Genomic DNA, 26,954 nt, shown 5'->3' with positions numbered 1-26,954 from the left:
TTTGCACAGACGGTATCAGTGCGAATTTGCTTGAATGCATGACTGGATGAACGAAAGAAAGCAGTTCGCTTGGATTGATAGGATGAACTCCGACGAGTTCGTTAGTTATTTTTAAAGTTTTGTTCGGAGCAGTTGTGCACTGCTAATCTTGAAGAAAGCTGCATAAAAAAATATTTGTCGAGCACTTCTACTTTTGTATAAAAAAAATAAAAAATAAATTAATATTAAAATAAATTTTTTGTCTTATAGAAGTTCTACTTAAATTGTATATGCAATATATAAAAACAAAAAAAAAAAAGATAATATAATTCCAGTAATATATCGAAATATGTGAAATATTTAACAAAGATTTTAATATTAACTTCGGAAAAGTAATTTATTTAAAGTTTTCATAAAAATGGCTGAAAAAAGTCAACTGAAGCCCCTTACTCAGAGTAGCATTGGGGCTTATCACTATTATCATTCAGATTTTTACTATTCCATGCCAAATATTAACAGTAAGTAAACAACAATAATCAGTATTTAACCAGTAAATCAAAAAAAAAAAAATATATGTCAAAAACTGAACATCTATTGAAAAAAAACTCTAACCTTAAGAGATCTTTAAATATATATTGTCTATTTTACAGATACATACAGAATATATATGAACCCTTAAAACATCAATAGTAAAAATATCGTCTTTTGAAGAATAAAAAATTAATATTTTTTATAATAAATTTAATTTTTATTTTATTTTTTACCGCCTTATTAGTAGAATTAAATATTCTCATCTGAAAATAGTACATGACTTTTAGTCCCCAGAATAGAGTTATCATTTTTTATAAACAAAAAAAAGTAACATAGCTCAGCATTATTAAAATTAAATGATTCATATTATAAGCTGTGCCAAAATTCTTCATTACCTCCAACCGCTATTTAGAAATGAAAATCTCAATGCTAAGAACAGGAAACTGATATATAACCAAATAATTCGTCCGTCACTACTATATGTTTGTGTAGCGTTTAGCAAAGCTTCAAACACTACTATTCACCAGTTAGAAATTGCACAAAGCTAGGCTCTGAGAAGACTTTTCAAAGTTCCATGGTACATTAGAACGAATGACATCCTCAGGGACATCAAGATTGATCCCATCAAAAAATACATTAAGGATAGAGCCCAGAAATTATTTGCGAAATCTGACAGACTTACCAACACCGCGTTATCAAATCTCAGAATGGTTACAGGCTCCTTGGGGAGGTATGGAGATCTGAGGTCAATTATTGCTTAGTCTGATGAAGTGATAAACAATAATCTAGTCAAGGCGCAAAGAGGGGTTTTGAAGAAACCTCGCAGTTAATAGAGAGTAAAAGTGCTCAGGTGCACTGACTTAAGTAGCCTTAACATAATAATAATATATTATTAACTCTTTTTAACTTATGATGGCACATAAAGTTTAGACGTAACGTTTTTGGTTCTCTTTTCATTATCAATGACTGCATCGGTCCTATTAATATTAGATAAATGATATTTATTTAGCATATTCAATGCTTATATCAGAAACACAGTTATAATTCAGAAAAAATCCTTTTCAAGAAATGCAGAAGAACTCTCAGAAACTAGCTACCTGGGAAGTATTGTGTCAAATAAGAGCGGAGCTGATGAAGACGTTGATACTCGGATCAACAAAGCGAAAGCGGCGTTTGACAACTTACCTTTTTTGAATGCAATTTTACAAAGAAGCTATGCAAATCTTTCTCTACAAGGTCGCTAATCACGATCAGGAAAAACTAAACAATATTTTTGTTTATAAATACTATAATTCTGATTTTGAATGTTAATTTGTTCTTGCCAGCTATGGGTATTCTTATATTATTCAAGTTGTTTATAAAAAAATTTCAGAGGAGTTGATTTTTTTCGGAAGTGATGAGGTCATTTTTTGTCCAAATCTGTCCGGTTTGTAAAAGAATGACACCCATACGCAATTATACAACTGTAGTGTCTGACGATACCTTCCTTCAGTTAACGATGTTACAAAGTCGCCATCTCCTTTCAAACCCCTTTTGAAAATTTATGCCACCCATTGAAGCTTTAATATACCATCCTTTTTATTAGAAAGCCGTAGATTTTACCATTGGTTTTTCACCTAGAAGTGTCTTTCTTTATTCCAACATGACCATATATTTACCGCGAAATTTTATTTTTCAAGATTTTCTATAAACCAGAGATAGCTGCAGGTCGTATTACTATTCTATATATAAGCAACGAACTTTTTCTGGATATCCATTTCAATTTAATGATATACTTGTTTTTTTATTGTGATTCAATATGGTATTAATTAATAGATTGTCATTTCTTTTAGATATCCTGAGATATTTAATTTTGTTTTTACATATTTTTCTGAATATATCTATTAATAGGCCTCTCTCCAAGTGCTACATATTTACAACATGGTTTGCATATGATTTGTTATGATTTCATTATTGAAATTCTGGAGTTTCTTTTTTTCTATGGAATTCCAAATAATGAACAGGCCTGAAAAGTAGCAGCCTTTGTCAGTGTATTGAGAATTAAGATACAGTCTATCAAATTCCTATAGGCTATTAATATGATTTCCAATGTTATATATATCATTAAAATTATCTTTGCAGTAGATTTTGAAATACAATGTTGAAATAAATAACTATTGATCTGCTAGTTCTCGCCGCATAAGCTCCCAAATCGTTTATGCAATTGCAATATATCAAGATATTATAATCTTTTGCTATTTTTTTCACAATTTGACAATTTTAAAGTAATATTTTATAAAATAACAATCGTCACTGTAAGAATCGAAAAAATCTCACTTTCCACTTTATATGGGAAATAGGTTTTAAAATAATATATACTTTATATACCTGAGTTTATATAATAGGAATATATACACATATTTTCCCAATTTAGATACTAAATCAAATTTCTAAACTCTACTTGTTGTGTTCATTAAGATGGTTATTGTTTTTTAAAACTAGATCTTTTAATAAAGAACCCTTCATAACTTCATGAGTACATTTTGAAGCTCAATATTACAAATATTTGCAACCACATATATGAAAAGTACTGATTCGATGGAATCTTTAACCTACTAAATGTGAATGCACAAATTATATAGTGAATATCACAAAAAATATTTTCATTGCATTTGTTGAACTCTATAGTGCTACTTACAAGTACTTTTAAATGCATATGTGTTGTTTTTGCATTCCTTAATAAGAAGCATTTTGTCAAATACTACTACTCATTTTTATTCAACAATATCTGAAGGCGTTAGGAAATAATCTATTAGAAATAAACAATAATCTCTAGCTAATTATCTGCTATAAAGTTTTATTTCGTAATGGTAATGCAAAGTTTAAAATTTATATATATGTGTCTTATAAATTAAAAATTAATATCACTTTTATTAAAAAGCAAAAGCCATTTTTAGTAGGCAACTTATTTCATAGGACACTCCTGACAGAATCGACAAGAATCACTTTCTACCGCACCTATATTCTTCATGTGGTAATTGAGTCTACAGTGTCCAGTAATAAGTTCAGTCTAGATTTTAATATCGTTTCTGCTCATGTTAAGGATAGTCTCAACTTTGATGTATCCAGGATCAATGAATCTTGTTGACTGCTGCATGCCTGTTTGAGTTATTAATAATAAATAATATTAAATAAATTTCGTTGGATTTAATATTCGATGTTACTGCTGTGATGTATAAATTAAAAACAAAAATTATATAAATATTTATATATTATATAAATTTTTTTGGATACAATATTATAAATTACATCTAAATTTAATTTAATTAATTAATAAATTTAATTGAATACATAAGATAAATCAAAAAAATATTCAATATTAATATAAATATCAATATAAATAAATTAATTTCATAATCATTATATAAAAGTTTTTAAATTTATTATTAAAGTAATTTCAAAATTACATAAATATTAAATAAATTTTATTGGACTTAACATTGTATTTTATTATGTATTATAATAAAAAAATTAAATACACAATTATATAAATATATAATATAAATATTAATATATTATATAATTCTTTTTTTGGCAATACTTGAAACAGCTGTATGGTCAGTCAAAAATTCAATTGATTAAAATAATATAAAATGAATTTTTGTTGTTCTCTTCTGTTCAAAAAACCTCCTTATTTTTTTTTTTTTGAAAACAATACCATATAATTTATCTAAATTTTATAAATACGAGTACATAATATATATCAATAATATATTCAATATTAATATATAATATCAATATAAATATAAATGCAAATAAATTAATTAAATAAAAGAATTATATTAATATTATAATAATAGTTTTTAAATTTATTATTGTACATAATTATTTATTATTAATAATAAATTAAAATTATGTAAATATTAAGTTACTTTTATTGGATTTAATTCTGGATTTTATTGTTTATAATAATAAAAATATAAAATACAAATATTATATAAATATTTATATATTTTATAATTTTTTTTGGGAGCAGTACTATGTATTATATAAAAATTCAATAAATACGTAAAAAAAATTAAAAATATATTCCATATTAACTTATTATATTAGCATTTTGTATTAGATTATATTAATATTATAATAATTTAAAATCAATAATATTAAATTTATAATATTGTATATTACTACTTATTATTAATAGTGAATTTAATAAAAAATTTATAGAAATATTAAATAAATTTTGTTGGATTTATATAATATATAAATATTTATTTATTTGTATTCAATTTATTTTTATATAATACACAATAATAATATATAATACACATTTATATTGTGTATTATAATAAATAAATCAAATACAAATAAATAAATATTTATATATTATATAAATTTTTTTAAAACCAACAATACTATATATTACATATAAATTTAATGTATATATAATATTAATCAAAAATATATTATATATATGCCTATGTCCGTACTTTGTACTTTCACGTATCACTGTAACACGCAAATGTTCAATCTGTGTTTAAGTCTATGTACTTTTTTGGGGCACTGTAATATACAAATAGAAGCCATCACTAGCATAAATGTTATAGTTGATTAGAAAATTATTTTAGAATACTTAAAAATGCAACCAAGCAAATATTGTAAACGAAAGCTAAACACACAGTATAGCAAGAGAAACCTTTTGACATTGTCTTTTGCTCTGTTATTCGTTATTATTTTTGTTTTGATTATCGAAATACAACACAATTTGATCACTAAAATCAGTCGCTGCTGTAGTGACGCAGGAGGGGCATCAATAGTTTACATATGTAATGCCTGCGTCTACAGTATGTTGTGTGCAAGTTCATATGCAGTGCAACAGTCAGCGAAGTTGAGTGATTGTGGTTGGTTGTGTGTTCTGTGGTTCTTCGAGGCGCTGTGCAGTTTTATTAAAAGAAATTGTTTTTAAAGTTCGAAAAAATAAACAAAATTAAATTACAATAAAAAAATTTTTGTAATTAAGACATTTCAATGATAATTATTCGAAGCTCCAATATATTTTTTAAATTATTTATTTAAAATAAAAATATCAATTATTTTTATGAGTAATGAGTACAACAAAAATTAATCGAAGGGCAGAATGAAGACACTGTCCGTGTTAAACAAATAGAAAAACAACCAAAGCGCATTGTTTGCTTTTATCAGCTACTAATGCTTCATATAAGAAAAAAAAAAAAACAATTTAATTAAAAATATAAAATTTTATATATTAGAAAATATATACCAGATATAGTTTGGCAGATTTCATTGTATACAGTGTGTTAAAAAATTAAATAAAAATAAAATAAAATAATAGTGAAATCAATCTGTATAAAGCAAAATAATATATAGTATCTATTATAATGAAATAAATGTACATTATAAAAAATATTAAAAAATTTTCAAATAAAAACATACAAAGATTTTCCTACAGAGTAATGATACATAATACTATATAAATTTAAATAAAAAAAAAAAAAACTATTAAAACAATTAAAAAATAAATTTCAAAATCATAAATTATATACGCTATACCAAAAATTGTGGGCCAATTTTGTCTTTTGTTTGGGAATATTTTGTAATGCCAACGAAGAGCAGCCTTTGTTTTAGTGGCAAAAACAAAAAATATAAAAACACTAACAATAAACAAAAAAATACTAACACCGGAGACAACGGAAATAGCGGGGGCAACGACTACGACGGTGCCGGTGCCGGGGACGGAGACGTAAACAAAAACAGTGGCAACAAAAATTTATTTATATGTACGATACATTCCCTAAAACATTTTCATTTAATAATAGATTATACAATAAAGTAAGTGATTTTTATTTAAATGCCGTATTTTCCAATTTATCATAAAACATGTGTTTTCATACATCACACATACATATACACAAAAGATTATTAATAATATATATAATTATTTATTTTCTTTGGGCGGTATTGGATACTCGTATTTATATATACACATATACACATGTATAGTAAAACGATTTCATTCAGTTATCAGTTTGATCTGCTTAGATCCATAAAAACCTTAAAGAAAATTTTCATTATTTTCACTCAGAAACCAAAAGACTCGTTAAATGATAATTAAAATTACAAACAGACCTATAAACTGACAAACACGACAGAATCAATTCGTCTTGTCATAATATGTAAAGTGGAAACTTCTATAGCAAACGCCACCTTTAAATGGAAACCACACTTACAATTTTGTACAATTTTCTTAGAACCAGATCTGTTTTAAACATTATTTGGAACAATTAAACCCCTTTTAATCGGACATACCTTTTGGACGTACAAAAGTTCATTGTGATGAGCATTCGCTTGAAAGTGTGATCACTTTACATAATATATACGTACATATAAACTTTATGCAGTCTCCAATATCCTTACACTTTACAAACCTAACATACCCATTATTTATGAAAATTTATATGAGGAATATCTATATACGTACATATATTAATTCGTTATTACAATAGAATAAAACCTTAAGCAACCACCGTTAAAAATTCAAGCAATATCTGTCTTCAGTTTCATCATCATCATTATCGTTTAGCTACCGCATATCACAGTGCAGTCTGCCTTACATAACAATTATCCTTTTTATGAGTATTCCTATTGCTTTTTATCTCTATGTCTACCTCGACTTCTTTAAAGTCTTAATAGTAGTCGTTCATATATATGAATATAAATTTATTATTTGCGATTGCATTCTTTAGGATCAATTCTAATTATAATACATATATGATTCAGTTCAATTTTTGGTACCTTACATATCGAATAGCATTCAAAACCTATCATTATTGGCTACAGTAGCTCAAAAAAAACGTTATATGCATATGACTTTGTCTCTAAATGTGTTTTTCTAAAGCCGATATTTTCTATATCTATCTCGACATATACACAGAATCTTAGCCGTCGTCGATCTCTTAGTATGCTTTCATAATTTTTCATTGCTTTTTTCAGTGTTCATTACAACTATAATGCATAAGTTACCTGTATTAATTTTTCAGTCCCAACAATTTAAACAATATTTTATATTCCCAACATTACTGACTACTTTAGTTCACACACGAGTTTTTTTTATTACCCATCTTCTCCACAACTATCTCGACATATTCACAGTATCTTAGTCTTCGTTGGTCCTTTTTTTATAGTATATTAATATGCTCTCATAATTGTCGGTTGGTCTCTTCTATATGATGATATCATTTGGCCACTACAGCTCACAATAAACTGTAGGATACATAATAATTGGTCTAAATATGGGTTTTTCTGGTATTCATCTACTCTATGTATATATTCGCAACAACAAAATTCTTTACAGTATTTATACATATATCTGTGAAAATCATTTTAACTACCTATTCAAACCAGCTCAGTCTTTTGGAATTTAAAACATCAAACATCATTTTCAATATATGTATATCGTCCTTATTATTTGACTCTACAACTCATAGTGAGTTTTAACAGGCTTAACAATTTTTCTTTAAAGGTCGTTTTTATACCCATCTCTTCAATGTTTTCCTTGATAACATTCCGCAGCCCCAGCAGTGGTCGCACTCTTTTGTTTATGTCATAAAAATATATGTTCCAAATTTTCGCTGACACTCAAGAGCTCATTTCATCTAAATATCTGATCAAGCTTAATCTTTCGGATAAAACAAACGCCAAGACCATCTGTCAGATACTTAATTTCGTTATTTCGGTAAATTTTATATTCTTCATTTACATATCGTATTTAAAAAAATGTTTAGTCATAAATCCATTCTCTCAAGTTGTAGCATTCTCCACTTATTATCTTATATTACCATCCATGTTACCAAGCCATATCATGGTACCAGTATGCTCACAGTTTCGTGATACAATTCTCGGTTTCAAAAAACATCATCATCATCATCTATATTGATACAAAGATATCAAAAGTTTAGTGTATTTTTAAAGCTTGCTATTGAGTGAGTACTGCTCTTAATATACATATATTAATCGTGGTGTGGGAGACTATGCCACGGCAGATTTTAAAATGCTTTTTCTCACCATATGCGGTTTAAATTTTCCCTAAAAATTGAAACATACTGACCTTATTAACGTGATATTCGTTGTTCCTTATAAATTTAAATCTTATCACCCATTTTTGATAATATAACAAAAACATAACTCTTAATAATAAAAATATCCAAAAGCAGTCTCAAAAGTAAGTTCAAATCAATTTTAACTCTGCCATGTTTATTGTGAAAAAAAAAAAATATTCAACTTGTTAATCGGTCAGATACTTGCAGGATTATATATTGTTGCAACCTAGAGAGACTATTATAAATATACGAATATTGTAAGGTCAGCATTCATGCATTCATATATAATTTATGTCATGTATGTCAGGTATATTAATGTACATATGTACATTAAAGATGGAGTTATACCTCTTTAACTCTCTCTCTACTCTCTTCCAGTAATATTCTTTTCACATTGTTAAATACTATACTTTTATGGATTTAATTGGAAATAATGAGGTTGCAGCTAACAGATAAACAATAATTGATAGATAAATATATACGAAACTAGTAATCCCATAATTTAGTTTATATTAAAGAATCCTCAGTTTGTATTGAGTTAGTGAAGTCTTACTCATACAGCTTTCCATAGACATGCTTAGGTCCACAATTTGTACTGAGTTAGTGAAGTTTTACTCATATAGCTTTCCATAGACATGCTTAGGTTCTCAATTTGTACTGAGTTACTGAAGTTATACTTGAAGAACTAATAAGTGTGGGCACGTTTTTCAATCAATGGATAAATCGATAAATAGTTTTACACCGAAATTATTTATATAGATATGTCTTGAGATGAATTGGTTTATACGACTATTTTTTTAGTATTGAATTCTTTTAAACAACCTCTATCTCAGTGAATATTAACCCCTTCTTAACATTTTTTTTATTGGATTAAAGAATTATTTCGCATAAGTCAGATACATTGTGTTATCAGAAACATCAAACATTTGTATTTCAATAGAATATACGTTTTATTTTATCTAGCAATGAGTCAATCCGAAAAGGTACATGTAATATTTATTCTTTTAGAATGGTTACTCTTCATAATATTTTTTGTCATAATATTTTCACAAATGTATATAACAGTTCCACAGTGTTATCTCAATGATATTAATCGTTTGACTTAATTACTTGCTTCGAATCTAATAAAATATCAATTAATATTTCCACAACTTATTATATGTATGTATATATATTGGTTATAATAACATAAAAAAAATCTTAAAAAAACAGTTCTATCCCGTACTTATCAATTTTTTAATATATACAGTCTGAGTAAAAGTATTAACAAAATATAAATAATTATCAATCAAATGAAATATATTTTGTCGCAGCCTTCAAAGCAGGCTCTCTATTAAGTGCAAGAAAAATATGTCACCACTTGACCTAATTCTGGATCTGTCACCACTTGGCCTGGTCTTAATGGATCCTTAATAGATTTTTTTTATGACAACAATCGATCTTTCTATAGTATAATTCTAATATATAGTATTGTTGGTTCAAACACTATCTTTTAAATACAATATATATGTATAGTTGGATTGAAATATGACGTTGTTAATACCATGGATTCATAAGATATAAGTTTTTTTCCATATTAATTGAAGAGGTGCAGTGGCGTAACTATCAATGATTGCACAAGACACACATTAGTATCTGTCGATTTCTTGTATCTATCAGATGTGGAATCAATATTTTGTGTTTATAAAAGAATTTCTATCGCTTGATATAGATTGTTGAAGAAATTTGGATGTCATATGGCTTACGCAAATCCATTTTAATAACCGTTTAAGAGCGTTTAAGAAATGTCATACAATATGCCATTCTAAGAACAACAATACAATATATAAAATACATAAATAATAAATACATAAAAGTAAAACCACAGAACAAGTTCAGAACCGTTTCTAAAAACGCGTCCCGGTAATGTTTCTCAAATAAGGAACTACTGTTGCATCTTATCCTTAAAATAGGTGTTTAGGAAAACACTTCTTTCACAGTTTATCAGACTGTTCATCGGTGAAGACGACAGACCAATAAATTACCTAAATTCGATGGGATGGATTTAGTTACTAGGAGTTCTTGCGACGAATGTGATAGCAAAACGCGGAACATCGCTAATTGAGGTAAATGGGAGTTATCTAGCATAATGACCTGGCACTGCAACCAACCAACCAACACTACAATAAAAATTTTAGAATACTCTAAAAATGTTCGTTTGGGCAACAAAATTTGACGAATGGAGAGTTAATCTAGTTTGATTTCAGATTTACCAATCGAAAATGGCATTAGATACATTATTTTATTTAAATTTCTTTGCCACTGTTTATTTGAGTGTATAATTGGGTACTTAAGAAAAACTTCTGCAAAACACATTAAATATTTCCAAGAACATTAATACGGATTGCTATACAATAATAATAATATAAATTTTTTAAATAAATTCTTAAGAGTTAAAAAACTAAGTAATCTGTTTAGTCATAATTTCGTTCTAATAATAAGATACAGTATTAGACTATGAATCTTATCATTATCACCACACTGTTTATTATTTCTATGACATTATTTTCGTGTACTGTTATACTTGTATATATATATTTATTTTCATAAAGATACACGGGCATAGCCAGGGGGGGGTTATGAGTAACCCAAAACTCAATTCACCAACCTCCTCTTTTATTTGTAGCACCAACCTCTCTTCAATAGAAATCACAGCCCACACTTCAACTATCCTCACATTCTTCCAAATATTAGAAGAACACAGCAGCACTCTTGTGTGAAACAGCCTCTGATGAAAGATCGTCTATGACAGGTGCAGGTTGAAACATTTGGAGTAAGAGATTTAATCGATAAAATTGTACAATTGTTTTTTTTTTGGATGATTTTTTTTTTTGCTACAGACTTAACCAACTCACTGCCAAAATGATGTGTTCCAAATTTATTGATTTAAAAATTTATACAATTCAAATTTTACTAAAAATATTTAATTTTAAATTAAGAAAAATTGTTTGGATTAGCCTTCCTCGCTATCTAGGTTTCTGGCTACGCCCATGTAATAGAAAATTCTTTGAGCTTTTACATATTTAATGATTGTTCATATAAAGTGTGTGGTTTTTATATGTATTAGATAATTAAAGTATAAAAAAGTTAGGCTTGTCATTAGACAATAAAGTTTGATTGCTACATTCTCCATAAAAGTTAATAGAGTCATTAACATTTTAGATACTTTAACAATTTTATCAAATAAAAATTATCGGATGTTAATTCTAATGGTGTAAAGTACGTAAATTTATTTGCACGATATAGGTGGAACAATAAACACTTTGAAAGAGGTCAGTCTACATATACCTAACATACCAAAGACTCTGGGTGCTAGTCTTTCTTTACATACTCAAGCATATGTACATATGTTTCATATATGTTATATATAAAAAAATTTTAAATTTTAATAATTTCTATTTTTATTCCGTATGTCTAGTATTTGAAGTATGTACCACAACCGCGAAGACCATGAGTGTTATCCATAGTTTTCTCTTGTAAACATTTAAAGTACTCGTGTCTTGAAATAAAAAACCTTGTCTTAATGTGCCGACTTGCAAAACGTTTCGAATATAAAAAACTAAATATATTCAATTTATTACTTGTTTTCTGAAAACACTTCACTTACCCAAAGGTCATTTACAAAGTTTTTGACGACCAACAAAATAAAATAATTTTATTTAATTTTTATGCTAAAAAAATAACAAAACTTGTTTTTATCATTTTTATATTAAAATAGCACAACCCAAACACTTTTATACAAAATGTTTATTAAGAAAAATATTTTCAAAAACAATTTTAAAATTATTAGCAAAAAAGATAAATATTATTTTATCGAAACTTCATTAGCATTGGCAATATGTACAGTTTTGTTATAAACTGAGCTCTATAAATAGTAATAATTTTGATTGAACTATTGATTATGAGCTGTAAATACTCTGCACTACTAAAGCAAATTGTTTATATGAAACGTTAAAATAGACTACCAACACCCTTACTTCTTTAGCTATAATCCAGACATTAATTATAAAGCGTAATAATACTCTTTAAAAGAGTGAACCAAACCGACTTTGCAATGTTAAAGCAAAAGTGCAAAAAATACGATCCATTGAATGAAATATACTTTGAAGTAAGCCCACTATGTGATTAGAATTCTATAGTCGCTAGAATTAGTAATCCCCAACAGCCTGATTGTCAACTTTTGCTATTGTCGCAACTATACTTCCATCAAAAAAACCAAAATAAACATTTTCTTCTTCTTAGTATCCGTTTCCCCTAGTGAGTTTCCCCGCGGAGAAGGGAAAAGAATACTCCCGTAGTTAGAATTACCTGTCGTAAGAGGCGACTAAAATCCCCCAGTGCCAGTCTGGCACTTATGCAAGAAGTGTAAATGGTAGTAAGTTGAGGTCTGCAATATCTGACCAGAGATGATCCGATCTGGTACTATGGGAGTCAGTGGCCCGCAGCTTCTGCTGTTCTGGCCAATTGGTGTTGGACTCGTAGTGGTTGTTGGTTAAAACCCAAATGTACGCGGGAAGAATGATTTGAGCTTGTCATTCATTCGCCGTGGAGTGCGTTTCAAACCAGGTGCTGCAGCCAAATTGTAGCAGAGGTAGTAGGTAGGCCTCGCATCTCACCAAGGTGGAAGTTATGACTTGCATGAATTTCTTCATTGGTACCGGCGGAATAAGGAGTGATATTCCAATGGGGCGTTGATTGACACTTAAATTAATACGTGTGTTAAGAGCACCGTGATGTTGAGCCATCTTGGCAAGAAATCACGTAAAACATATAGAGACATCATCCCCTAGTGGGCCATAGGGCCGCAACGATTCTCTTAAACCACACTGTGTTAGGTGCTTTCCTGCATATGTATATCGTTCCATGTGTAGTACATTTCTGTCATTTCTCTTTCAGTTGTTCTTCTCCAAGTTAAAGCCGGTGTTTTTCAATTGGGGCGTCTGCTACCTTGTGGGTTCCATGTCAAAGCTTATCGTGGAATGTATTTATTTGGTCGTCGTATAGTAAGCCCTATCCAATTCCATTTTCGCATTTTAATGTCGGTTAAAGCAGCCTTCTGATTTGTTTGGAGTAAAAGTTCTGCATTTGATATGTGGTTAGGTCACCATATTTGCAGACTTTTTCACAGGCATTTATTTAAAAATGTTTGTATCTTCCTTTTTATCATAAACATAAATAATTATAATTATTTTGAATATAATTAAAATAATTAAACTAATTAATGTAATTAAGGAAATGATAATGTGAATTCGATAACATATGATAACATTTAAAAAAGTTTATGTTTGAATTAATGGTTCAGATGTCGCAACTTTACTTTCGTTTTTTGTGCTTACATGGACGTTCTGAAAGGTCCATGTCGTAGGGCATTTTAATAGGTTTTATGTATCGTCATCGTCGTGGTGTTGTTGGTAGCGATGTTTTTGGTGTTGGTGTAGATTTAGGTACTATTGCTAGTTCACTTCTATTTCAGTTCTGAAGAATGCTAAAATCTCTTCAAACGTTTTGTTTTGAAGATAAAAAACAAATTACCACCCAATAATGTTACTAGGCGTTTCACTTCTTTACCCGAAATATATACTCTAAAATGGGTCAACAGAACTCTTGATGGGAGCACTTAAAAATAAAATCAAATATGTTAAAGCTGAAGATTACGATTATGGATGTAATAATGACAATGTCATGAGAGTTTTAGAATTTATTTAATTAAATTTTTTTTTAAAGTTCTAGATTTAATAATACACAAATTTGGAGGTGAACCCACAAAAATAAGATCAAAATAATGGAATGACTCCCATGGTATGTTTGTAACCTCAATACTAATCGAGAGCTCAACATCAGTATAATTGGCTATAAAAAAAAAAATTACCATCAATTGGAAACCTTTTATACAATATATGTCACAGAAGCATATAAACGATGAAGTTAGCAAAGCTTCCCTATGCAGCCGACCTGATTAGACCATATAATCTCATTGTCGATTAACTTATGGATTTTAAAAACATTTTCACGTATCACAGATTAGCTTTGTTTTGTTAAATATAAGGTTTTAAAAGAGTTTGTTATACAAAAAACAATAATCTAGAATTAATACGATACAACTTATTTACCTTAACTAAGATTGAAAGGCACACATTAAAATAAACATTCCTTGAAATTAGTTTATGACTTCCAGATCAAGGGCCAATATCACAGTCGTAACTTTCATCTTAAAATTATGTTATCAAAGTTGATGACTTAAGCATGATAATTGAGAGCTGTGTGAATCTGACCCTTGCCCATTCTTGACAAATAAAAACGATTAGAGGAGAGGTGTCCACTCTTATTCGTCCCTCATTATGCTGAGGCTGTTAGATAGTTAGTTAGTTGAAGTGGAGGAAGGAACGAATCCTCCTCAAAGATGTAATAAAGGGGTTTTGAATCCACAATTTCTTGTAATAAAGGATAGAAGAAGGTCGAAATAAAACCATTCAGAAACATTTATAAAGACGAGGGTCTGGCCAATGGTAATACTGGAAATATCGCTGAGTGAGTTAAAGAAGGGAAGCCCCAAAAATCTAAGCCTAGATGCTGAGATTGTGTATAATTAAATTCATTTTATCTAATCTTTGGTAAATTACCTCCATCTTCATCACAAAATAATAAATAATGAGACTGTAGGAAGAGATATGAATAATATAATTAGTAAATTATACGAAATATTGAAACAATATCCATTACCATTAATTTATATTTAATGCATAAAAAGCAAAATAATAAATTTTTGAAATTTATTTTCAATAATTATGCTTTCTAGCGGCACTTATTTTCAAACTTGCATATGTCAATGCTATAAAAAGGCAAATGTTTGAACCAAGTAATAGAAAACCCTTTAATACTAACTAATTTCTGGTATTACTAGTTCCGTATATAATTCCTTATCAGTTATTGTTTAATTGTTAGCTGAAATCTCATTATTTATTTCAAAACATTATTGTATGTGGTATGAAAATCATATTGGGACAGAGATTCACCAAAATTGAAATGTGTTATATATGTACATATGAATACAGATGTCATAATATTCTTACATTGATAGTAGTCTTACAGGGATGATTGCGATAGTAAATAGTCCTGTGAGTGTTTGACTACTTAATTGACTATTTAATGAAAATATACTGAAATTAGTTTACAGTTAGGACATAAAAAGTAGACCAAACTGATACTACGCAAGTATAAAATTCAACAAAGTTAATGACTTTAGTGTGATGTTGTAATATTGGCCTGAAGACTCTAAGAACTTTCCTAGCCTCAAAACATTATCGTACGAAATAGAATTCTCGTTAAAGCAAATGGAAAAATAGCATGATGATAGAAGAAATATTATGAATACTATGAATACTACAACTGATATCTATAGATCGTAAATACTGTTCCTATAATACTTGCAGGCATAAGTAAGACAGTCCAATAACAACAAAATTTATAGTAAATCCTTTACCGACTATATTTAAATATATAATTTGTTGTTGTTCAGTATTCTTTCTTTATGAAATGGACTATACGCGAAGAAGTGAACATGAGAAGATTGCAAAAAAACTCTGCTAGAATTCAAAAAATATCTAAAAAATAGTGACACGATTAATCCGTTTATATCAAAAAATAAATCTTCATATATTGACGTCAAGATTATGACCGAATCTTTATACGTTGAAAAATTCAATCATATATTGTATTTATTTTTTGCTTGGAAGTGGGCGCTTGACATTTTTGCTAGAAAGAACTTGTATTATCTTCTCATTCTAGCAGCAATATTACTTCAATGGTAACACTAGATGAGGTTCAAAACAGGATGCTAACAGAATACTGAACAAAGTTTAACCCTGTTACTAAATAAAGCATTGTTTATCGACAAATAGACAAAACTACAGACATATTATTTGATGAACATAACAGAAATCAATGAACTGATTGATTTGCTGATAAATATGCTAGGTGGATTACTAATTACTTGACTTTACAATATATGGCTACACCAGAACAAAATCAATTATATTATGTTAATGAAATTATGCGAAATGAAATAAATTACGGTACGAACTGGTTCCTCACCCACCGTATTCTCCAGATATGGTGGACTCGGTGCGTTAAGTTTTTTTTTTTGTTTTGCAGTAGGTGGAAGGGGAATCTTCTCCATTCATTCCTAAGAGAAATTCCTAAGAAGAATGAATGGAGAAGATTCCCACAGCAATGTGGGAACTTCATTCCAGTAATCAGGGGAGAGAGAAAGTAGATAGACTTAATACCTAGTGAACTAGGTTCATCTAAGTCAGAAAGCAAGGGCATGAATTAAGAAGAAAGGATAATAATGAAGGTGGTGGGTTTACGGCTAGTTAGCGGGCTAGTGATATACTTTGTGACGAAAGCCAGGTGACAGGGTCACGAAAGCCGCGGTTAAAAAGAGGAATAGCGAAAAGATTTTGATCCAGCTCATCAAAATAGTGGAGAAGGTACTGTGGAGGTTTAAAACGTAAAGCTAGAACAAGGTCTACTGGGAGGGTATCTGGACAAGAGACATCAGGAGGGAGGTCATGGAGCCGGGTGAGATACCTAAGGGCGAGTGTCAAAAGGTACTCATCAATGCGAGTGATCTTGGCATTGTCATACAGAGTGGAGATAGAGAAGTGCTTGCCATTAGGCTTGCGCTTATAGTTGGTGCAATCACGAAGAAGTTTCCGCTCAAACAGGCGGGTTCTTTCCATCTGAGCAGAAGTGATGGCAGACCAAAAAAGGGAAGGCATAAGTGCGGAGAGGACGAATAAGTGTTTTTATTAGTTAGACCAGGTATATATCAATCCACCTAATGTATGGTTTATTAAGATTCCTATGTCTCCTTCATGCAGTACAAGAAACTATAAAATCTTAACATACACTTACTTGCAGGAATATGAATGTTTTCAAAAACTAAATTTTAATGTATGAATTTTCCAGTAGGCACGGTTGTGATTTCACTGACATTCTATATCAATAATAATAGTTAAAGTTGTTGTAACTAACTGCTAGAACTATAACTTGACACTGTGTTCATTATTGGACTAAAGTATCTTACCATTTGCAAAATCACTGAATGGCTTCATTCAGTTCAGCTATATCCATAAAGCACTTAATCTTTCTGAGGTCGATATTTGAGCACTCTGTTTTGTAGATCAATTCTTTGGGGAACATTCTTCTCCTATAATGCATAAGAGATGGCAAATTTTCTTAGTATGTGTAGAGAGGTTTCTTTGTCGCTAATTCGTTATATATAATGTAACCAGTGAATAAATATACAATGAATTAACTGTTTACAATTATATAAAGATATAACGTGATTGTTTCAAGTCTAAAAATTCTTTCATGTTACTTTTTAGTGTTAAATATTTTATTTAAACACCTTACTTACTTATTTAAAGTGATACATATGTAATACTGAAATTCATTTTTGTTGGGTTTTTTTAAATCGCCATCGCCATCTACAATAGACACAGAATTGAAAATCATGTCTATAATTGCTTGGCATGTAATGTGTAAACTGTATTTACTATTGATTTCGTGCACTCTTATCGAACCCTATTTATAGGCTTATCGATTTACTACTGCTTAATACCCTAGCTTGGGTACAATATTCCCTTTCTTGCTGACACAAATTGCGTGTAGCTGAAAAAAAAATTCAATAAAATTCCAATTAAAATCAAATCTGTAATTTAGTTATACCCAAAAATTCTTTTGTGGGTTTTTTACCAAATACGCACATCGTAGCTCCCACTGCCAAAGCACTTAAATTGACGCCTTGCAGCGGGCTTACTCAGACTAGAGACAGGAATCAACTTCAGTTGTTGCGAATTCTGACTTGCTCTGCGGTATCAACAGATTTTATTTGTATGAAATTAATCCGCAATTGTTTAGTTGGTACGAAAGAATAATTTTCTCTGTCATTCTTAAAAGTACAGTGAAAACCTGAGAAATTTGATAACTTCAAATTTAAGTTATCAACAAATTTCATTTGTATGCAAGTAAAGCACAATTTTTTAATTTGTGCGGATAAATATTTTTCTCTGCTATAGTTAAAAGTACAGTAAAGACTTGAGAAAATTGATTATTTCAAATGTAAGGTATATGAAAAATCGTTTCAAATAATGTACTATATATTATATATATGGTCTTGTTAGTATTAAAGACATAAGCTATTGATATTAATATACTAAGATTTAAAATCAAATTTCGTGTTTCAAACACTGCATTTTACATATTATCTTTGCTGTTAGGTAGGTTTGACTGTATATTTAGAATGACTAAAATGCTTCATAAATAGAACGGCGTCAGCTGAGTGTTTATCAACAATTTTTAACTTAATTTTCTTTTATCAATCTACGTTAATATTACACAAATAAAATTGTCGACAAGTGCAAAACATAAACACAATCTTTTTTGTCAGATAAGTGATAAGGGAAAGCTTCACATTTTATAATATTCGCTATTTATTTCAACATCAGACATTACATACTATAAAGTTCATCTACATCGTTTAAGGTTTTCCTTATACCCAGTGCAGATACTATTGAGTACCTTCCGATATATGGATTGTGTTCCAGACCTTTTTATAAATCACAAAAAAAATTTTTGACAAAATCAGTTTATTTTATATAAAATTGACGATTAGACAATCAGTTGTTGTATTGTCTTGTAATCCATATTCCATTCAAACAAACCTTTCTACTTTATTAAGTTTCTTTCTTCTAACATTAACTCTTTCTCATAGTCTGTTGAACTGTGTACAATTCCTTTCACTGATTTTATTCAATACATATATATTATCGCGTAATACCATGTCAACTCATTTGACATATAATACAAATATACCATACAGTGATAACGATATCTTAAAAACAATAAAAACTGCACTGATATCGTTCTTTCACACACTGCAGAGGCTCGACCTGTAATAAAATTTTTGAATACTTATTAACATTACTTCTTGTAAAAATTTTCTGTATTGTTTTGCGGCGCCATCTATAACTCTAATGTTTCATTAAGTAACTTAAATAGCAGTAAAGGATAATAAAAAAAACACAAGAAATACGAACATATCAGTGATATGATATGATTTATAAAAAGATCCATTTTTTTAAAAGGTTTATTGTAAGAAAGTAGTACTGAAGAGGTCCGTCTTGTATAATTTGAAAATTACTTAAATCTTACATTTTTAAAATTTTTATTGAAAGTTTAAAACTCTTTCTTTGTTTATTTTGGATTGACAGATGGAGTTAATAAATGTATTATCTATATATAATAATTTATTTGAATTATTATATATTATTATAAAAAAGGGATAGTACACTGCGACCTGAAAAATCTATTGTGTGCCTTAGTCGGATTAGAGTGTTTCTCCAATTCTGATTTCTTTAATGAAAGACAGCATTGAGCCTATCCTCCTAGTCTTGAATCCTTATGATTCAAAAAATACCCATCTAGGTTTTTCTTCCACTTATGCATCAGTGCCGGGCACACCACTAGCACATGATATGCAGTTTCTCTCTCTTTTCTACAGTATCTGCAGTTGGATTGGATTTCTAACTTTGTTAGGTGATTATTCAATATACAGTGACCGGTTAATAATCTCGTAACGTTTGTTCTATGTAATCCTTGATGTGTTTTAGGTTGTAAGTCCCTAAAAGTAGTTTAGATTGGTAACCCTTTGAACTAGGCACCTATTTAATTTTTTAACACAACGTTCTATAGTACTTAAGAAACGCATATTTTATATTGTCACATCCTATCATCCATACCTTATTACATCTGAATTTATATACATTTACCCCTTCACTGTAGCAAGAAATACTTCATCAGATTGATTACTGCACAAAAATACATTACATACTAAAAAATAATTAAGAGCCATTTTACTATTTTGTTGGTCCATCACTATCCATTACTAAAATCTCCTCTGACGTTCTTTGGGATTACGCAAAAATAGGTGTTGCGAACAGAATGCTACATCCCAATCATAAATAAAAAAATGTTTAAGATATTTCTGTAAATTAACCCATTAGTATAACCCATTGCACAATTTGTAATAATGGCTTCTTTTTGTGACTGATTTTAACCAATGTTTAAACAGTTTTTAAAGATAATTTTCTGTGCAGCTTTTGTAAAAAAAAGATGTGTTGTTGTATTTCACAAACACAAATAAAGTTCCTTGGCTGTTTTTGTTACAATTGTAAAAATAAAATAAAAATAATAATAATAACGATCAAGTGTAATGTCCACGCTCCCAGCTGATTTATGTGAGAGAAAGCTTTTTTGGACAAAAAAAAAGCTTTTGAGAACGTAAACAAATGTTGTGCCCAACTGATTTATGTGAGAGAAAGCTTTTTTGGGCAAAAAAAAAACTTTTGAGAACGTAAACAAATGTTGTGCCCAACTGATTTATGTGAGAGAAAGCTTTTTGGGCAAAAAAAAGCTTTTGAGAACGTAAACAAATGTTGTGCCCAACTGATTTATGTGAGAGAAAGCTTTTTTGAGCAAAAAAAACTTTTTAGAACTTGAATGAATGTAATGCTTGATTTAGATATCTGTATTATTCACTTTTCTCTGGTGTTAGATTCAAACTAAACAAATTATATCATATATGTTCTACTATTACGTTGATATATTCGGTTTTTATTAAAAAAAATTGATTTTTTTTAAAAGGTTTTATTAACATTTAGAAGAAAACTTTAATATGATCGATGTATACATCAAATAATGAGTCGTAATAGTCGGTTACAGGAGGGTTAACATTTCGATAGATACATTTATCAAATATTAATTGTTGTAAATTTTTATTCTATAATATGCTAACTCACAATTTAATCTTCGTTGCTCCATATGCTGAAATCTTAAGTACTTTAATACCCAAAACTTTAAAAATTTACATCTGGCGACGAAAATATTGACTGAACTTAAGCAACCTGTTTGTATACCGCTTTGAGGTTTTTTGGTCCGTACTTTATCTAAACAGAGTTGTTAACTGAAAAGCAAACTGGAAAAAAACCAAAAACCGTACCGCTACATGCGGTCTACGAATGGTTATAAAATAATTTATAACTATTATTTACGATCGTTTTTCTGCGTCAACACGTGCTGCCTTCTAATATCAGCAAAGAAAGTCTAACAAAGACCGATTGCCTTATCTTAACTATAGAATCTATAGTATAGTTCAATATATTGTGTAGAGTGCAGGGAGTAGCGCCATAAAGGTATCTAAAAATATATGTAAAAATGCTTAATTGCCGCTCAGCGTAAAGTTATGTTGTTGATTTTGGGCTGATACTGTAAGTAAGTCGATAATAACACCTCATTTGATTATCGCAAACGCTACAGTTAAGAGCTGGAAAGAAACTTATTAAATCTACCGAGCCACTTAAATTATAAGTGTAAATAGACTGAGTGGAGACTCATTCGATCGTAAAGTGTTGACAGAAATTTTACTTCTCAGTATTAGAATAATGCAATTCAGCTCAACAATGCAGGTTACTGAGTATTATTTCGAAGGTACCATAATACATATAGTGTTTTAATATATTTTCAATATTATTTTCTATATATTCAAATAATTAATAAGTATTTTATTTCTTTATTTAATCATTTCAGAGACGCATAAAATGCATGGCGTTAAGCGTGTGCTCGTCTTTTGCATTATGATTGTCATATTACCGGCAACACTCATCATCGTTCCATTGTATCTGCGTAAGACGGTTTTTGCAGATGTCACATATCCTGTAGCTGAATCAGATATAATTGAAATACGTGATGGAATTTCATCAATTTTCTGTCAACAGCATTCACTACATATGAGCACTAACTTTAATGCATTTCAGTTAAGCAGTAAACCAGAAATTTCTACAAATCGTAAACATATACGCCTGAAGAAATCAATGACATTACCCGATGACACACTAGAGTACTGGGGTTTCTTTTTGTTGAAGGGTGCTAAAGTACATCTGAAATTTTGTTCCCGCTATGATGGTTCCCGATTACTTGTCGTTAAAGGTCAACGTAATCTTAAAACTTGTGATCTACTCGATCATAATACAAACAAATTAGGGGCAAATTTCGCACAAGGACATGAGCAGGTGAAAGTGTTCTTTGAAGATATAACGGAGATAGCAGAAAATATACCAGTCGATGAAGTAGAAAAGAAAATTTCGCAAGAAACCAGCACAAATGATAAAAAAAATAATATGGAAATAGAAAATCATGCGGGTGAAGATCTTAGTGATGGCGACTATAATTACAATGACAGTGTAGACACAAGTACGTCATCCACAACAACTACTAAACGACCGCGTAAAAAACTTAAAAAAGGCACTTTACATACAGCACGCAATAATAGAAATGAAGATATATCTAACAATGCAAATCATCTCACAACAAACAATATAGATCATATAACAACAACTAAATCAAGTAGTGATTCGTCTATAACAACTACAAATCGTCAACGCCGCCACCATTCCGCAAATAAACATTCAACTACTACTGTAGCCCAGCCAGTTAATAAAACCGTTCATAGGCGTCATCTAAACGACAGTCAACAGCGTAAACAACAGGTTTACGATCAGCTATACAAGCAACGCAACAAACGTGAACAAGTTTACGATCGCAAATACAGTCACGGTGGTAATGCTATAAATTTTACCGAAACCGATGAATCCAATTCAATATCAAGTTTTGAAACTGGTCTGTTCGAATGCTATAATGGTGATATACTGTTGGCGGAAGGTTTTGCACCAACGCCCGATTGCATAAATGCACATTTTCTGGAGAACGGTTCACATCGTATGCTGTCAAAACATCAAATCACCGAAGATGGTTATTATTACTATATTTTCTATAGTGATAATGACCTTGTACGCAATGATATACACGCCATATTCGATATTTATAAACCAACGTTTCAATATTCAAATGTCAGTGATGCACAAGGCTGTGTGAATGCAACGAACTGTACATTTTCGATTGGATTTCTCTCCGATGAAATTGTTGTAGTTGAGGTGCCAACACGCGATGGTATCGAACACGAAGAAGACGATATAACCTATTTGATCTCAACATGTCATCCACGTACTGAAATCTATGCTATATTTCCAATAATGGTCCTGATATTAATACTAAGTTGTTCGTTTATATAAGATTCAATTATAAGTTCATTAAAAGTTTAGAATGAAAATCGAAATTCAGACGACAGCCAGTGGTGTATAGTATAAAGTTTCGATATATGATGTGTTTAAGTTAATAGAGCTGGATCGCTATATAAATATATTATTGTAAACAAAATTAATATGCTAGGAGCTAATAACAGCCACATACATATAATAAAAATCCAATACAGTAAACTGTGGATAGTTTGTAATGATGTGCTCGAAAGTAATATAAAAAATAATGATTATTATTGGAATGTTTTTTTTTGAACATTTTCGGGAATATATATAATAATACATAACATAGTTTTGGAGAACATAACTTCATAAAATAACAAAAACGTATCAAAAACGTTGCACGACGATCCATAAAAGCAACAACAGTATTTGAATATATATATAAATATACATTGCTAATAAGTGTTTTCACCATTATTTTTTATAAGAACTACATATACGTAATATACGTAATACTGTCAACAACAGCAATCTGAATTTCGTTTTTTACTTTGATCGTGTCTTCATATTATCTGATAATGTATGAATGTGAGTACTTTAGATATATTTCAAATATATTGAACTAATAAAAAGTTTTTTTTTTACAGAACTACCGATTTTAAAGGTGTTTAAAATCAAGCATTAAGCACTAGTAAAACTATATGATTCCATAAGTAACTCAAATAAATTATATAATTCGATTGATTACCATAAAATGGCTAATATTTGTACCGAAGGCTATTCAGTATGTATATTATAGCTGACGAAAAAATGATGCTCGACAATTCGAACCTCAACTAACATAATACATTCTATAAAATCATAGAGTATATTTTCCAAAACAACTCTCTATCAACGATTTCTCAACATCTTTAAAGAAGGTGAATAAAGCATTCTTCCTCAGGAATAATACACTACATACAACTACTACAAAAATTTCAAGTTCAAATTGTTATAGTTATTACAGCTCTCCTGAGTTATAAAATCAGTCCAGCTCGAGTTAAATAAATAAGTAATTTGTCTATGAACTTCTGAAAGAGTTAAAAACAGCAATGGAAACAATTGTTTTATAATATCTTTTCATATTATACATATTAAAATAGTCGTCCCTATTGTGAATAATTATGCTATGGATTTAAGGAACTTTAAATACAAAAACAATAATAACAATATTTCTTACTATAAACAATTTCATTAAGTCTTTTAAAAATGACACGAAGTCCTGGCATAAAAAACCAACAGCTATAACATTTACTATAAAAAAAATCTTCTTAAACGTCTACTGCTCAAACGTCCTCTCCTTACCAACTTCAGATGAAATAGTCGAGCGTTCTATTGAATAATAACAACAACGATTAAACTTCCTTTAAACAATATTTCTGCATTTTATGAAAATGATTGAAGACCCTATTGGAATATAGGGTCCCATTTGTAAAAGAACACTTACTTACTGCTGTGCTTCTGTCCTAGTGAAGCATAGGGCTTCATTTGTTAAAGAATATGGACTTTTAAATCGAAAAAGAACAACGACAATATCCACTATTAAAAAAATTATAAAGGTTTTTGAAATGACAAAGGATTCTGTTATGAACAATCTTCTAATGGATTATTGGAGTTTATGGGTGAATAACAACAACAAAGATCGATCGCTTGCTTTTAAAAAAGTTGATTTAATTTTTTATAAAATTAATCCAAAATTTAAATATGATTAATATTTATACAAAGTTGAAGAGCATTAAAGCAAGTAACACTTGTCGTTAATAACTACTAACCAATTTTATTTTAATAATTCGGATATGTTATTACTATGGATAAAGATTCTCGACAACACTTGCTGTAAAAAGTTATGTAAATTTTATAAAACTGATCCGAAGTCCTGGCTTGAACGATCGTTCTGCGACAATAGTTGTTATAAATAACCCCTTGAAATTTTATAAAAATGACCCGGATCCTGGTACAATAATCTTTTCATGGATGAATGAAGTTTTAAAGTATATAACGCATGTGAGGTTTTACATATTCTGTATGCAAGTATAGATCTATAGTTTAATTGTGATTACATGGATAATATTAACATTTAATACATTAATATATTAACATTTGAAACAATCTTAAAGAACAAAACCATTTTTCTTAAATATAATGTATTAAACTGATAGTTTTATTTTAAATCGTTTTTTGGGATAAAATTCTAAATTAATCCAAAATTTTATTTAATAAAAAAATTATTTTTGGTAATAATAATTACTCATATTAGCTACAATTTATTAAACTAAAAATCTTTAAAATAAAATTTGTACTTAAATTTATTTTTAGATCTCTTTTTAAAACGAAAATCTGTTACAATTATACCGTGATATTTTCAGTCTTCTTATATAATCTTAAATAATCTATTGATTATAGTCAATCATGTACACATTAAAAAAAAAAGTTACTATGTTTAATGCCTGATGAAATCCACTACTTCTATTTGATAGTCTCGTAAAATCGGTTAAATGTATATACTATAGAGAATAAGAGAATAAAAAAAAACTAAAAGACTATAATTTGCATATATATATATATATATGCACATATTGCATATAGATAAGATAAAGATAAAATTATTAATATATATTTCTTCTGTTGAAGTACCTAATTTTATATAAATATTAATATATAATTTTGTAAGAATTTATATTAACAAAATTGTACAAAGAAAAATATTATATATATGTCTACAAACTATATAGTTATATAAATCACTGTTTGTTATATAAATCTTTATTTAAAGATATTTAATAAAGAACTGAATTGTTTATAAAATTATTGATTTTATGGTCATAATAATATAATTGGATCAATGATATAAAAAGATCCAAAGTAATACTTTCGATAATATAATTGGATCAATGATATAAAAAGATCTAAAGTAATACTTTCTATGTCCCAGAGCTACTCGTCAACAGCGACGACCAAGTGCCGTTCGACATCTCTCAAAAGGACTTGATAAGCAGGTCTCAGCGGGTTACAACAACAACAATAACAGAATAATAACTAACTCTATTTCGTGTCAGTTTTCCTTCTGCGATATTTCATGGCCGCATGACCTTAGGTTGTCTCATCGCTTACG

The 26,954-nt window shown here is 29.2% G+C and overlaps 1 protein-coding gene across 3 annotated transcripts; it reads left to right on the top strand.

The window, feature by feature from the left end:
• Positions 1-365: 365 nt before the first annotated feature.
• LOC119688030 lies at positions 366-25,962 on the top strand. Of its 3 annotated transcripts, none has more exons than XM_038102645.1 (3): positions 366-497; positions 22,296-24,391; positions 24,451-25,962. In XM_038102645.1, exons 1-2 carry the CDS (start codon positions 398-400, stop codon positions 23,834-23,836), a joined length of 1,641 nt encoding a protein of 546 aa, XP_037958573.1. In that variant the 5' UTR covers positions 366-397; the 3' UTR covers positions 23,837-24,391; positions 24,451-25,962. The 3 variants fall into 3 exon arrangements, with proteins under 3 accessions (XP_037958573.1, XP_037958575.1, XP_037958574.1); XM_038102647.1 differs by lacking the exon at positions 366-497 and adding an exon at positions 6,010-6,339; XM_038102646.1 differs by lacking the exon at positions 366-497 and adding an exon at positions 21,877-22,196.
• The last annotated feature ends 992 nt before the right edge of the window (positions 25,963-26,954 follow it).

Source organism: Teleopsis dalmanni, chromosome X (assembly GCF_002237135.1).
Source record: "Teleopsis dalmanni isolate 2A chromosome X, ASM223713v2, whole genome shotgun sequence".
NCBI lineage: Eukaryota > Metazoa > Arthropoda > Insecta > Diptera > Diopsidae > Teleopsis > Teleopsis dalmanni.
Note: the sequence above shows the minus strand (reverse complement) of the source record. Positions and strands in the feature narration are given on the sequence as shown.